The 13,088-nt window shown below is 51.3% G+C and overlaps 1 protein-coding gene across 1 annotated transcript in view; it reads right to left on the bottom strand.

Annotated features, from left to right (window-relative positions):
- Nucleotides 1-12,140: 12,140 nt before the first annotated feature.
- The window catches only part of hpn (hepsin), a 38,265-nt gene continuing 37,317 nt past the window's right edge, over nt 12,141-13,088 (bottom strand). Inside the window, exon 13 of the mRNA XM_059641347.1 lies at nt 12,141-12,975. Within this exon, the coding sequence (XP_059497330.1) occupies nt 12,937-12,975 (39 nt within the window). The 3' untranslated portion in view covers nt 12,141-12,936. The remainder of the gene's footprint in view (nt 12,976-13,088) is intronic.

Genomic DNA, 13,088 nt, shown 5'->3' with positions numbered 1-13,088 from the left:
GGGGGTTTATATAAAGAATAACACATACCCCCCGGGGAGTGAGTTACAGACTGGAATCTGATCGAGGGGGTTCGGGGGGTTTATATACAGAATAACAGATACCCCCCGGGGAGGGAGTTACAGACTGGAATCTAATCGAGGGGGTTCGGGGGGGTTTATATACAGAATAACAGATACCCCCGGGGAGGGAGTTACAGACTGGAATCTGATCGAGGGGGTTCGGGGGGGTTTATATACAGAATAACAGATACCCCAGGGAGGGAGTTACAGACTGGAATCTGATCGAGGGGGTTCGGGGGGTTTATATACAGAATAACAGATACCCCCCGGGGAGGGAGTTACAGACTGGAATCTAATCGAGGGGGTTCGGGGGTTTTATATACAGAATAACAGATACCCCCGGGGAGGGAGTTACAGACTGGAATCAGATCGAGGGGGTTCGGGGGGTGTTTATATACAGAATAACAGATACCTCCCCCCGGGAGGGAGTTACAGACTGGAATCTGATCGAGGGGGTTCGGGGGGTTTATATACAGAATAACAGATACCCCCCCGGGAGGGAGATACAGACTGGGATCTGACTGAGGGGGTTCGGGGGGGTTTATATACAGAATAACAGATACCCCCTGGGGAGGGAGTTACAGACTGGAATGTAATGGAGGGGGTTCGGGGGGGGTTTATATACAGAATAACAGATACTGCGGGGTATTTGATAGAATGGGCCCCCCCTCTCTCTGGGTGGTGTGAATCCAGCTGTAAGTTGAGACGGTGAAATCGAGAATCTCTGTAATTACGATGTTGGATATTCAGTTACAGGTTCCTGCTTTTGTTGGCTAAATGTGATATAACCAACACTGAGCCATTGTCACCAATTCCCATCGGCCACCAGGGTCCCTACAGCATCACCTCAACCAGATTCATTACTATGTCCCACACAATCCCATCAGATCCAGCTGGTCCACTCAGGGAGAGCACGAGAGAGAGCACGTGCAAGGGAGAGCGAACGTGCAACAGAGAGAGTGCACACAAGAGAGAGATAACGTGTGAGAGAGAGTGCAAGAGAGAGAGAGCGAGAGTGCAAGAGAGAGAGACAGCGCATGTGAGAGAGAGCGCTTAAGAGAGCATGCAAGAAAGAGAGAGCATGTGAGAGAGAGCGGAAGAGAGAGAGTGCATGAGAGAGAGCACGTGAGAGAGTGAGTGCGAGAGAGAGAGTACAAGAGAGACTGTAATAGAGAGAGTGCAATAGAGAAAGCGCACGAGAGAGAGCTTGCGAGAGAGTGTGTGGGAGAGAGTGCAAGTGAGAGAGCGTGCAAGAGAGAGAGTGCAAGAGAGAGAGAGTGCAAGAGAGAGAGAGTGCAAGAGAGAGAGAGTGCAAGAGGGACAGCGTGAGAGAGAGCATGTTTGAGAGTATGTGAGCGCAAGAGAATGCGAGAGAGAGAGAGACCAAGTGTGAGAGAGAGTTTTGGTGGAATGAGCAAGGAGAGAGATTGGGAGAGACGGACAGAAAGAGACAGTGAGATTGAGAGTCAGAGGGGTGGATTTGTGAGAGCAGGTGCTTCAGGGTGAGAGTCAGACAGAGAGAGAAAGAGGGAGAAAGTGAGACAGAGAGAGAAGTGGACTGAAAGAGAGGGCGATGAAGATTGAGAGAAAGAGTCAGAGCAGGGGGTGGGTGGAGAGAGAGTGAGAGATTGAAGGAGGAGTAGGAGGGGTGAGTGGCAAAGAGAGAGACAAAAAGAAAGGAGGGAGTGTATGGCCGGGAAACACACAGAGAGAGAGAGAGAGAGAGAGGGCATGTAAAAGAGAGAGAGAGATAGAGAGGGCATGTAAAAGAGAGAGAGAGAGAGAGAGAGAGAGAGCATGTAAAAGAGAGAGAGAGAGAGAGAGAGAGATAGAGAGGGCATGTAAAAGAGAGAGAGAGATAGAGAGGGCATGTAAAAGAGAGAGAGAGAGAGAGAGAGAGAGAGGGCATGTAAAAGAGAGAGAGAGAGAGAGGGCATGTAAAAGAGAGAGAGAGGGGGGAGTAGGCCATTCAGCCCTTCGAGCTTGCTTTGCCTTTCAGTGGGATCATGGATGATCTCAACATCCTCAACTCCACTTGCTCCCTCAATACCCTTCCTGACTAAAATTGTCTCTCCTCCAGCCACGAGAATACTGAATGACCCAGCCATGACAGCTCTCTGCGGTAAAGAATTCCATGGATTCACTCCCCTCGGAGAGAGGGAATTCTTCCTCATTTCTTTCTTCAATGGATGACCCCATTTCTGAGATGGTGCCCCTTTGGTCCTAGACTCTCCCACACAAGGGGAAACCTCTCCACATCTCCCCTGTCAATTTCCCCTGGAGAATCTTACCTGCTTTAATAAAGTCACCTCTTATACTTTTAAACTCCAATGAGGACAGTCTCAGCCTCTCCCTCATAAGACAGTCCCTCCATTCCTGGGACCAGCCGAGTGAACCTTCTCCCGACTGCCTCCAAAGCTCAGTCTCTCTTTGCTTGGATACAGGGCCCCAGTTCACAGTATTCCAGCTGTGGTCTGGCCAGGGTTTTGTACAGTTTCAGAAAAACTTCCCGAATTTTATCCCCCATTCCCTATAAAATAAAGACTGACCTTCCTTCGGTTTTCCCTGTTCCCCACTGAACGTGGGCGTTAGCTTTTTGTGATGATGGATGAGAGGGTCCCCAGTCTCTCTGTGCTGCAGCTTCCTGCAGTCTGTCTCCATTTAAATAAGGTGCAACTTCTCGATTCTTCCTGCCAAAGTGTTAACCTCACATTTCCCCACATTCTCTTCCACCTGTTTAGTGTTTACACACTCCCTTCACCGGTTTATATCCCTCTGTAGACTCGGCATGTCCTCCTCAGCATTTACTTTCCCATCTCTTCATGGGCCACCACAAACCTGCTGCAGCCCATTCACTTTCCCCCTCCAGGTTATCAGTGGATATTGTAAATAATTGTGGGCCCAGTGCTGATCCCTGTGGCCCTCCACTTGTTACAGGCTAGCAACCTGAAAATGTCCCCTTGGTCCCAACTCTCTGTTTTCTCTTGGTGAGCCAATCCTGTATAGAAAGTAGCAGCCCCTGTGTATATTACAGAGAATAACAGTCCCTGTGTACAGTATCGAGAATACCTGTCCCTGTGTACAGTATCGGGGATAGCTGTCCCTGTGTACAGTATAGGGAATAGCTGTCCCTGTGTACAGTATCAGGAATAGCTGTCCCTGTGTACAGTATAGGGAATAGCTGTCCCTGTGTACAGTATCAGGAATAGCTGTCCCTGTGTACAGTATAGGGAATACGTGTCCCTGTGTACAGTATAGGGAATAGCTGTCCCTGCGTACAGTATCGGGAATAGCTGTCCCTGCGTACAGTTTGGAAATAGCTGTCCCTGCGTACAGTATCGGGAATAGCTGTCCCTGCGTACAGTATCGGGAATAGCTGTCCCTGCGTACAATATAGGGAATACCTGTCCCTGTGTACAGTTTGGAAATAGCTGTCCGTGCGTACAGTATCGGGAATAGCTGTCCCTGCGTACAATATAGGGAATACCTGTCCCTGTGTACAGTTTGGAAATAGCTGTCCCTGTGTACGGTATCGGGAATAGCTGTCCGTGCGTACAGTATCGGGAATAGCTGTCCCTGCGTACAATATAGGGAATACCTGTCCCTGCGTACGGTGTCGGGAACGGCTGCCCCTGCGTACGGTATCGGGAACGGCTGCCCCTGCGTACAGTATCGGGAATAGCAGACCCTGTGTACAGTACAGGGAATAGCAGACCCTGTGTACAGTACAGGGAATGGCTGTCCCTGTGTACAGTACCGGGAATGGCTGTCCCTGTGCACAGCATAGGGAATGGCTGTCCCTGTGCACAGCATAGGGAATGGCTGTCCCTGTGCACAGCATAGGGAATGGCTGTCCCTGTGCACAGCATAGGGAATGGCTGTCCCTGTGCACAGCATAGGGAATGGCTGTCCCTGTGCACAGCATAGGGAATGGCTGTCCCTGTGTACAGCATCGGGAATGGCTGTCCCTGTGCACAGCATAGGGAATGGCTGTCCCTGTGCACAGCATAGGGAATGGCTGTCCCTGTGCACAGCATAGGGAATGGCTGTCCCTGTGCACAGCATAGGGAATGGCTGTCCCTGTGCACAGCATAGGGAATGGCTGTCCCTGTGCACAGCATAGGGAATGGCTGTCCCTGTGCACAGCATAGGGAATGGCTGTCCCTGTGCACAGCATAGGGAATGGCTGTCCCTGTGCACAGCATAGGGAATGGCTGTCCCTGTGCACAGCATAGGGAATGGCTGTCCCTGTGCACAGCATAGGGAATGGCTGTCCCTGTGCACAGCATAGGGAATGGCTGTCCCTGTGCACAGCATAGGGAATACCTGTCCCTGTGTACAGTGTTTGGAATAGGTGTCCCTGTGTACAGTATCGGGAATAGCTGTCCCTGTGCACAGTATCGGGAATGGCTGTCCCTGTGCACAGTGTAGGGAATAGCTGTCCCTGTGTACAGTATAGGGAATAGCTGTCCCTGTGTACAGTATAGGGAATGGCTGTCCCTGTGTACAGTACCGGGAATGGCTGTCCCTGTGCACAGCATAGGGAATGGCTGTCCCTGTGCACAGCATAGGGAATGGCTGTCCCTGTGCACAGCATAGGGAATGGCTGTCCCTGTGCACAGCATAGGGAATGGCTGTCCCTGTGCACAGCATAGGGAATGGCTGTCCCTGTGTACAGCATCGGGAATGGCTGTCCCTGTGCACAGCATAGGGAATGGCTGTCCCTGTGCACAGCATAGGGAATGGCTGTCCCTGTGTACAGCATCGGGAATGGCTGTCCCTGTGCACAGCATAGGGAATGGCTGTCCCTGTGCACAGCATAGGGAATGGCTGTCCCTGTGCACAGCATAGGGAATGGCTGTCCCTGTGCACAGCATAGGGAATGGCTGTCCCTGTGCACTGCATAGGGAATGGCTGTCCCTGTGCACTGCATAGGGAATGGCTGTCCCTGTGCACTGCATAGGGAATGGCTGTCCCTGTGCACTGCATAGGGAATGGCTGTCCCTGTGCACAGCATAGGGAATGGCTGTCCCTGTGCACAGCATAGGGAATGGCTGTCCCTGTGCACAGCATAGGGAATGGCTGTCCCTGTGCACAGCATAGGGAATGGCTGTCCCTGTGCACAGCATAGGGAATGGCTGTCCCTGTGCACAGCATAGGGAATGGCTGTCCCTGTGCACAGCATAGGGAATGGCTGTCCCTGTGCACAGCATAGGGAATGGCTGTCCCTGTGCACAGCATAGGGAATGGCTGTCCCTGTGCACAGCATAGGGAATGGCTGTCCCTGTGCACAGCATAGGGAATGGCTGTCCCTGTGCACAGCATAGGGAATGGCTGTCCCTGTGCACAGCATAGGGAATGGCTGTCCCTGTGCACAGCATAGGGAATGGCTGTCCCTGTGCACAGCATAGGGAATGGCTGTCCCTGTGCACAGCATAGGGAATGGCTGTCTCTGTGCACATTATAGGGAATACCTGTCCCTGTGTACAGTGTTTGGAATAGGTGTCCCTGTGTACAGTATCGGGAATAGCTGTCCCTGTGCACAGTATCGGGAATGGCTGTCCCTGTGCACAGTGTAGGGAATAGCTGTCCCTGTGTACAGTATAGGGAATGGCTGTCCCTCTGTACAGTGTAGGGAATACCTGTCCCTCTGTACAGTGTAGGGAATAGCTGTCCCTGTGTACAGTGTAGGGAATAGCTGTCCCTGTGTACAGTGTAGGGAATACCTGTCCATGTGCACAGTATAGGGAATGGCTGTCCCTGTGTACAGTATAGGGAATGGCTGTCCCTGTGTACAGTATAGGGAATGGCTGTCCCTCTGTACAGTGTAGGGAATACCTGTCCCTCTGTACAGTGTAGGGAATACCTGTCCCTCTGTACAGTGTAGGGAATAGCTGTCCCTGTGTACAGTGTAGGGAATAGCTGTCCCTGTGGACAGTGTAGGGAATACCTGTCCCTGTGCACAGCATAGGGAATGGCTGTCCCTGTGCACAGCATAGGGAATGGCTGTCCCTGTGCACAGCATAGGGAATGGCTGTCCCTGTGCACAGCATAGGGAATGGCTGTCCCTGTGCACAGCATAGGGAATGGCTGTCCCTGTGCACAGCATAGGGAATGGCTGTCCCTGTGCACAGCATAGGGAATGGCTGTCCCTGTGCACAGCATAGGGAATGGCTGTCCCTGTGCACAGCATAGGGAATGGCTGTCCCTGTGCACAGCATAGGGAATGGCTGTCCCTGTGCACAGCATAGGGAATGGCTGTCCCTGTGCACAGCATAGGGAATGGCTGTCCCTGTGCACAGCATAGGGAATGGCTGTCCCTGTGCACAGCATAGGGAATGGCTGTCCCTGTGCAAGCATAGGGAATGGCTGTCCCTGTGCACAGCATAGGGAATGGCTGTCCCTGTGCACAGCATAGGGAATGGCTGTCCCTGTGCACAGCATAGGGAATGGCTGTCCCTGTGCACAGCATAGGGAATGGCTGTCCCTGTGCACAGCATAGGGAATGGCTGTCCCTGTGCACAGCATAGGGAATGGCTGTCCCTGTGCACAGCATAGGGAATGGCTGTCCCTGTGCACAGCATAGGGAATGGCTGTCCCTGTGCACAGCATAGGGAATGGCTGTCCCTGTGTACAGTGTTTGGAATAGGTGTCCCTGTGTACAGTATCGGGAATGGCTGTCCCTGTGCACAGTATCGGGAATGGCTGTCCCTGTGCACAGTGTAGGGAATAGCTGTCCCTGTGCACAGTGTAGGGAATAGCTGTCCCTGTGTACAGTATAGGGAATAGCTGTCCCTGTGTACAGTATAGGGAATGGCTGTCCCTGTGTACAGTATAGGGAATGGCTGTCCCTGTGTACAGCGTAGGGAATGGCTGTCCCTCTGTACAGCGTAGGGAATGGCTGTCCCTGTGCACAGCGTAGGGAATGGCTGTCCCTGTGCACAGCGTAGGGAATGGCTGTCCCTGTGCACAGCATAGGGAATGGCTGTCCCTGTGCACAGCATAGGGAATGGCTGTCCCTGTGCACAGCATAGGGAATGGCTGTCCCTGTGCACAGCATAGGGAATGGCTGTCCCTGTGCACAGCATAGGGAATGGCTGTCTCTGTGCACATTATAGGGAATACCTGTCCCTGTGTACAGTGTTTGGAATAGGTGTCCCTGTGTACAGTATCGGGGATAGCCGTCCCTGTGCACAGTATCGGGAATGGCTGTCCCTGTGCACAGTATCGGGAATGGCTGTCCCTGTGCACAGTGTAGGGGATAGCTGTCCCTGTGTACAGTATCGGGGATAGCTGTCCCTTTGTCTATACTATAGGGAATAGTTCCCCATCTGAACTGATGAGAGTAAAGTGGTTGCTGTGGTGTATATGGATTTCGGTGAAGTGTTTGATAAGCTTCCCCACAGGAGGCTATTGCAGAAAACACCGATGCATGGAATTGTGGGAGATATAGCAGTTTGGATCGGAAATTGGCTTGCTGAAAGACAGAGGGTGGTAGTTGATGGGAAATGTTCATCCTGGAGACCAGTTACTAGTGGTGTACCGCAAGGGTCGGTGTTGGGTCCACTGCTGTTTGCCATTTTTATAAATGACCTGGATGAGGGCGTAGAAGGATGGGTTAGTAAATTTGCAGATGACACTAAGGTCGGTGGATTTGTGGATAGTGACGAAGGATGCTGTAGGTTGCAGAGAGACATAGATAAGCTGCAGAGCTGGGCTGAGAGGTGACAAATGGAGTTTAATGCAGACAAGTGTGAGGTGATGCACTTTGGTAGGAGTAACCGGAAGGCAAAGTACAGGGCTAATGGTAAGATTCTTAGTCGTGTAGATGAGCAGAGAGATCTCGGTGTCCATGTACACAGATCCTTGAAAGTTGCCACCCAGGTTGACAGGGCTGTTAAGAAGGCATACAGTGTTTTAGCTTTTATTAATAGACGGATCGAGTTCCGGAAACAAGAGGTTATGCTGCAGCTGTACAAAACTCTGGTGCGGCCGCACTTGGAGTATTGTGTACAGTTCTGGTCACCGCATTATAAGAAGGATGTGGAAGCTTTGGAAAGGGTGCAGAGGAGATTTACTAGGATGTTGCCTGGTATGGAGGGAAGGTCTTACGAGGAAAGGCTGAGGGACTTGAGGCTGTTTTCATTAGAGAGAAGAAGGTTGAGAGGTGACTTAATTGAAACATATAAAATAATCAGAGGGTTAGATAGGGTGGATAGGGGGAGCCTTTTTCCGAGGATGGTGACGGCGAGCAGGAGGGGGCATAGCTTTAAATTGAGGGGTTAAAGATATAGGACAGATGTCAGAGGTAGTTTCTTTACTCAGAGAGTGGTAAGGGAATGGAACGCTTTGCCTGCAATAGTAGTAGATTCGCCAACTTTAAGGGCATTTAAATGGTCGTTGGATAAACATATGGATGATAATGGAATAGCGTAGGTTAGATGGGCTTCAGATTGGTATCACAGTTCAGTGCAACATCGAGGGCCGAAGGGCCTGTACTGCGCTGTAATGTTCCATGTTCCAGGTTCCGTGAGCGTATATTTAAAGGAAATAGCAGCCCCTGGTGAAAATTAAAGGAATTACAGACCACGAATTGGCAGTTTTAAAACTGCATTTTTAGGAGTATGGCACATACCGCTAGTTACCCCCTTGAGTAGGTGGGGGTAACCTACTGCAGTCCGGACCCACACTGTCCCTTAGGGAGGGAATTCCAGGATTCTGACCCAGTGACACTGAAGGAACGGGCATGTATTTCCCAAATAAAAACCGAAAGGAGTGCGGATGCTTTACATCAGGGACAAAAACGGAAAGTTGCTGGAAAAGCTCAGCAGGTCTGGCAGCATCTGTGGAGGAGAAAACAGAGTTAACGTTTCGGGTCCCGGTGACCCTTCCTCAGAACTGATGGTGCCTGGTGCCTGGTTTTACATGCAGAAAACCGGGAAGTGGTGGGGTTGGGAGTAAATGATAGGATAGAGCCCAAAGAGAGAGGAAGACAGTTGGACAGACAAAGGAGTTGCTAGCGATCAGGCTGGGAGGGTGAATAGTTGTTAATGGGGACTGTTAGTGACTAACAACAGGGGGTGTAGTGGCAGGCTGTGTGGTAACAGGGCCTGGTGTGTCGGGTGTGGGCTGGGACGTGGGGTTGTTTAGGCCCTAAAGTTATTGAACCCAATATTGAATCCGGAGGGCTGCAGGGTCCCCAAGCGGAAAATGAGGTGTTGTTCCTCCAGCCTGCGCTGGGCTTCACTGGGACACTGTAGCAAGCTGGAGACAGAGATATTGGCCAGTCTTCATATCCGTCAGTTGGACCCACGCTCAGACCGGTTGAGCTTTTCCAGCAACTTTCTGTTTTTGTTCCTGATATATTTCCCAAGTCAGGATGGGGAGTGGAGGGGAGCTTGCAGGGGCTGGTGTTCCCATGTATCTGCTGCCCCTTGTCCTTCCCGATGGAAGTGGCTGTGGGTTTGGAAGGTGCTGCCTGAGGGGCCTTGGTGAGGTTCTGCAGAGCATCTTGTCGATGGTACACACTGCTGCGGCTGAGCGTCGGTGGGGGGGGAGGGAGTGGGATGTTTGTGGATGTGGGTCCGATCGAGCGGGAGCTGCTCTGTCCTGGATGGTGTCGAGCTTCTTGAGTGTTGTTGGAGCTGCCCCCATCCAGGGGCAAGTGGGGAGTTTTCCATCCCCCTCCTGACTTGTGCCTTGTCGATGGTAAGACAGGATCTGGGGGGAGTCAGGACGGGAGTTACTCGCTGCAGGATTCCCAGCTTCTGACCTGCTCTTGTAGCCGCTGTGTTTATGTGGTGGGTCCCAGTTGAGTTTCTGGTCGATGGTCACCCCCAGGATGTGGATAGTGGGGGATTCGGTGATGGGAACACCATTGAATGTCAAGGGGCAGTGGTTAGATTGTCTCTTAATGGGTGATGGGCATTGCCTGGCATTTGTGTGGCACGAACGTCACTTGCCACTTGTCAGCCCAAACCTGGGTATTGTCCGGATCTTGTAGCATGTGAACACGGACTGCTTCAGTATCTGAGGGGTCACGAATGGTGCTGAACGTTGTGTAATCATCGGGGAACATCCCCACTTCTGACCTTATGATGGAGGGAAGGTTATTGTTGAGGCAGTTGAAGGTGGTTCGGCCGAGGACACTACCCTGAGGAATTCCTGCAGAGATGTCCTGGATTGACTTCCCACAACCACGAACATTTCCCAATGTGCCCGGTATGACTCCAACCACCGGAGAGTTTGTCCCCTGGTACACATTGATTCCAGGTTTGCCAGGGCTCCTTGATGCCACACTTGGTCGAATACAGCCTTGATATCAAGGGCTGTCACTCTCACCTCACCCTCTGGGATTCAGCTCTTTTATCCATGTTTGAGCCGAGGCTGTAATGGAGACAGGAGCTGAGTGGCCCTGGCAGAACCCAAACTGGGTGTCACTGAGCAGGTTATTGCTGAGCAGGAGCTGTTTGATAGCACTGTTACTGACACCTTCCATCACGTTACTGATGGTCGAGAGGAGACTGATGGGGCGGGAATTGGCCGGGTTGGATTTGTCCTGCTTTTTGTGTACAGGATAGACCTGGGCAATTTTCCGCATTGTTGGGTAGATCCCAGTGTTGTAACTGTACTGGAACAGCTTGGCTCGGGGAGAGGCAAGTTCTGGAGCACAAGCCTTCAGTCCTATTGCCGGGATGTTGTCAGGGCCTGTAGCCTTTGCAGCATCCAGTGTCTCCAACTGTTTCTCGATATCACATGGAGTGAATGGAATTGGCTGAAGACTGGTATCGGTGATGCTGGGAACCACTGGAGGAGGCCGAGATGGATCATCCACTCGGCACTTCTGGCTGAAGATTGCTGCGAAAGCTTCCGCTTTATCTTTTGCCCTGATGTGCTGGGCTCTTCCATCATTGAGGATGGGGATATCTGTGGAGCCTCCTCCTCCAGGGAGATGTTTAATAGTCCCCCACCATTCGCCACTGGATGTGGCAGGAGCTCAGACCTGACGTGGAAGGGGTTGTTACGGCGGGGTGGGGGGGTGCGGAGTTGGAAAGGGGCCATTAGATATGCCCACCTTGCCCTGAAATCTCTCTGTGCAGCAAAGGGTAAAACATCAGAACATCCCTGAAAGAAATATGAAAAGGACAACAGCAGGAGGCATTCTTTAAAACAGAGATTGCAAACTAGAGACAGAACGTTCAAATCAAAGAGTGTTTTAAAAATCACAACAAAATTACAACAAAGCTTGACAATTTTAAATAAACGGTCAATATACAAATACAGTGAACAAGCAATTCTCAGACAATACACAGAGGAAGGAAATTTATCCCTCTTTGCCTTATTCCTGTGCAAATATAAAACATTTCAACAATTACCACAATCAACCAAATGATGGTACACATCTCCATTCGGCATTGAGTCGACGAATAAATATTTAAGAAGCAGCGTTTTTGATTTAATGTGGGCTTTTAAAACGCAGCTAGCCCGATTTCTCTCATTGTGTTACCACACTGAAGGGGAAGAATCATTCCTCGGGAGGGGGGGGGGGGCACTGGGATGAGATTTCAGGGTGGGAGCTCGGAGATGGACAGGATCGACGCCAAGGCCCAGCTCCAAGGGGGTCTCCACAGTGATTGGGGGTGGGGGGGGGGTGGGGGGGTGTAGAAAATAGACTGGGAGGGTTAAGGGCACAAGAAGATTGGGTGGGCTATTAAAGGGGGCGGGGGGGGGAGTGGGATTAGACTGGGTGGGGTATTAAAGGGGGTGGGGGGTGAGGGGGGGGGAGTGGGATTAGACTGGGTGGGGTATTAAAGGGCGCGGGGAGTGAGGGGGAAGTGGGATTAGACTGGGTGGGCTATTAAAGGGGGCGGGGGGTGGGGGGGGGAGTGGGATTAGACTGGGTGGGGTATTAAAGGGCGCGGGGAGTGAGGGGGAAGTGGGATTAGACTGGGTGGGGTATTAAAGGGGGTGGGGGGTGAGGGGGGGGAGTGGGATTAGACTGGGTGGGGTATTAAAGGGGGTGGGGGGTGAGGGGGGGGAGTGGGATTAGACTGGGTGGGGTATTAAAGGGGGCGGGGGGTGAGGGGGGAGTGGGGAGTGAGGGGGGGGATAGAGTAAGATTAGTGTTGCGAGGACTAAAAGCATAGATGAGGCTCAAAAAAACTCAGCCAGTAACTATCCAATTCGCAGATCCCGGACGACCACAAAATGAACTCAGTCAGAAACAAAACAAAAAAAAAGGTCACAGACTGAGCAGGGAGAACCGTGCAGAGACATTTGGGGCAGGGGGGAAATTTGTCAAGTGTAGGAGGTTGGTGAGGAAGTGAACAAAACCCCAAAACCCATCTGGTTGAGCCCAATCCCCCCCCCACCACAACCTCACCCTGTAATATAAAACCATCCCAACTGAGCAGATAAAATGAAAGGAGGATGAACAACTGAAAAAAGTAAGACAATGTTGTGTTTAAAAACATTAAAATCCATGAGAGCTAAACTGAAATTACCCCGTGCCAAAACAGAAAATCCCCAAAAATAAGTTTCAACCCTTCAACAGTGAGGCCAGACACGTGAAACCCATCTGAACACCATATCACAAGGCAGATGTAGTGTCCATCATCTGATTAAATTCCTAATGTGGCTCTTTCAACAGAGAACTCTAACCTCAGCTCAAGATCAGAGTGAAAGCATTCAACACCAAGTGCTCCCTCCTGAAACATTGCACCAGTCAGTGGGTTCTTTGGGCTTATTTTAAAAAAGTACATTCATTTTCCCAAAATATAAAAATATTGCTGAAGGCTGAAAACTTCCCGTAGCACCAAGATATCCCTGGAAAAGTGCTGCTCCCACCCCCGACATCCTGCACCTCAAAACGCTCCTTCAATCCAAACTGTAGATCCCTCCCTTGTTCTTGTAGATCTGCAGAGTTAAAACAAAAAGTCGTCAGGGACTGTGACCGTGAGGAACACACATTCGGTCTATCGCAGATACATCTGCCCTACCCCTCCCCCTAAAAGGGGCAGATTTCCACA

Source organism: Stegostoma tigrinum, chromosome 41 (genome assembly GCF_030684315.1).
Source record: "Stegostoma tigrinum isolate sSteTig4 chromosome 41, sSteTig4.hap1, whole genome shotgun sequence".
NCBI classification, from domain to species: Eukaryota; Metazoa; Chordata; class Chondrichthyes; order Orectolobiformes; family Stegostomatidae; genus Stegostoma; species Stegostoma tigrinum.
Note: the sequence above shows the minus strand (reverse complement) of the source record. Positions and strands in the feature narration are given on the sequence as shown.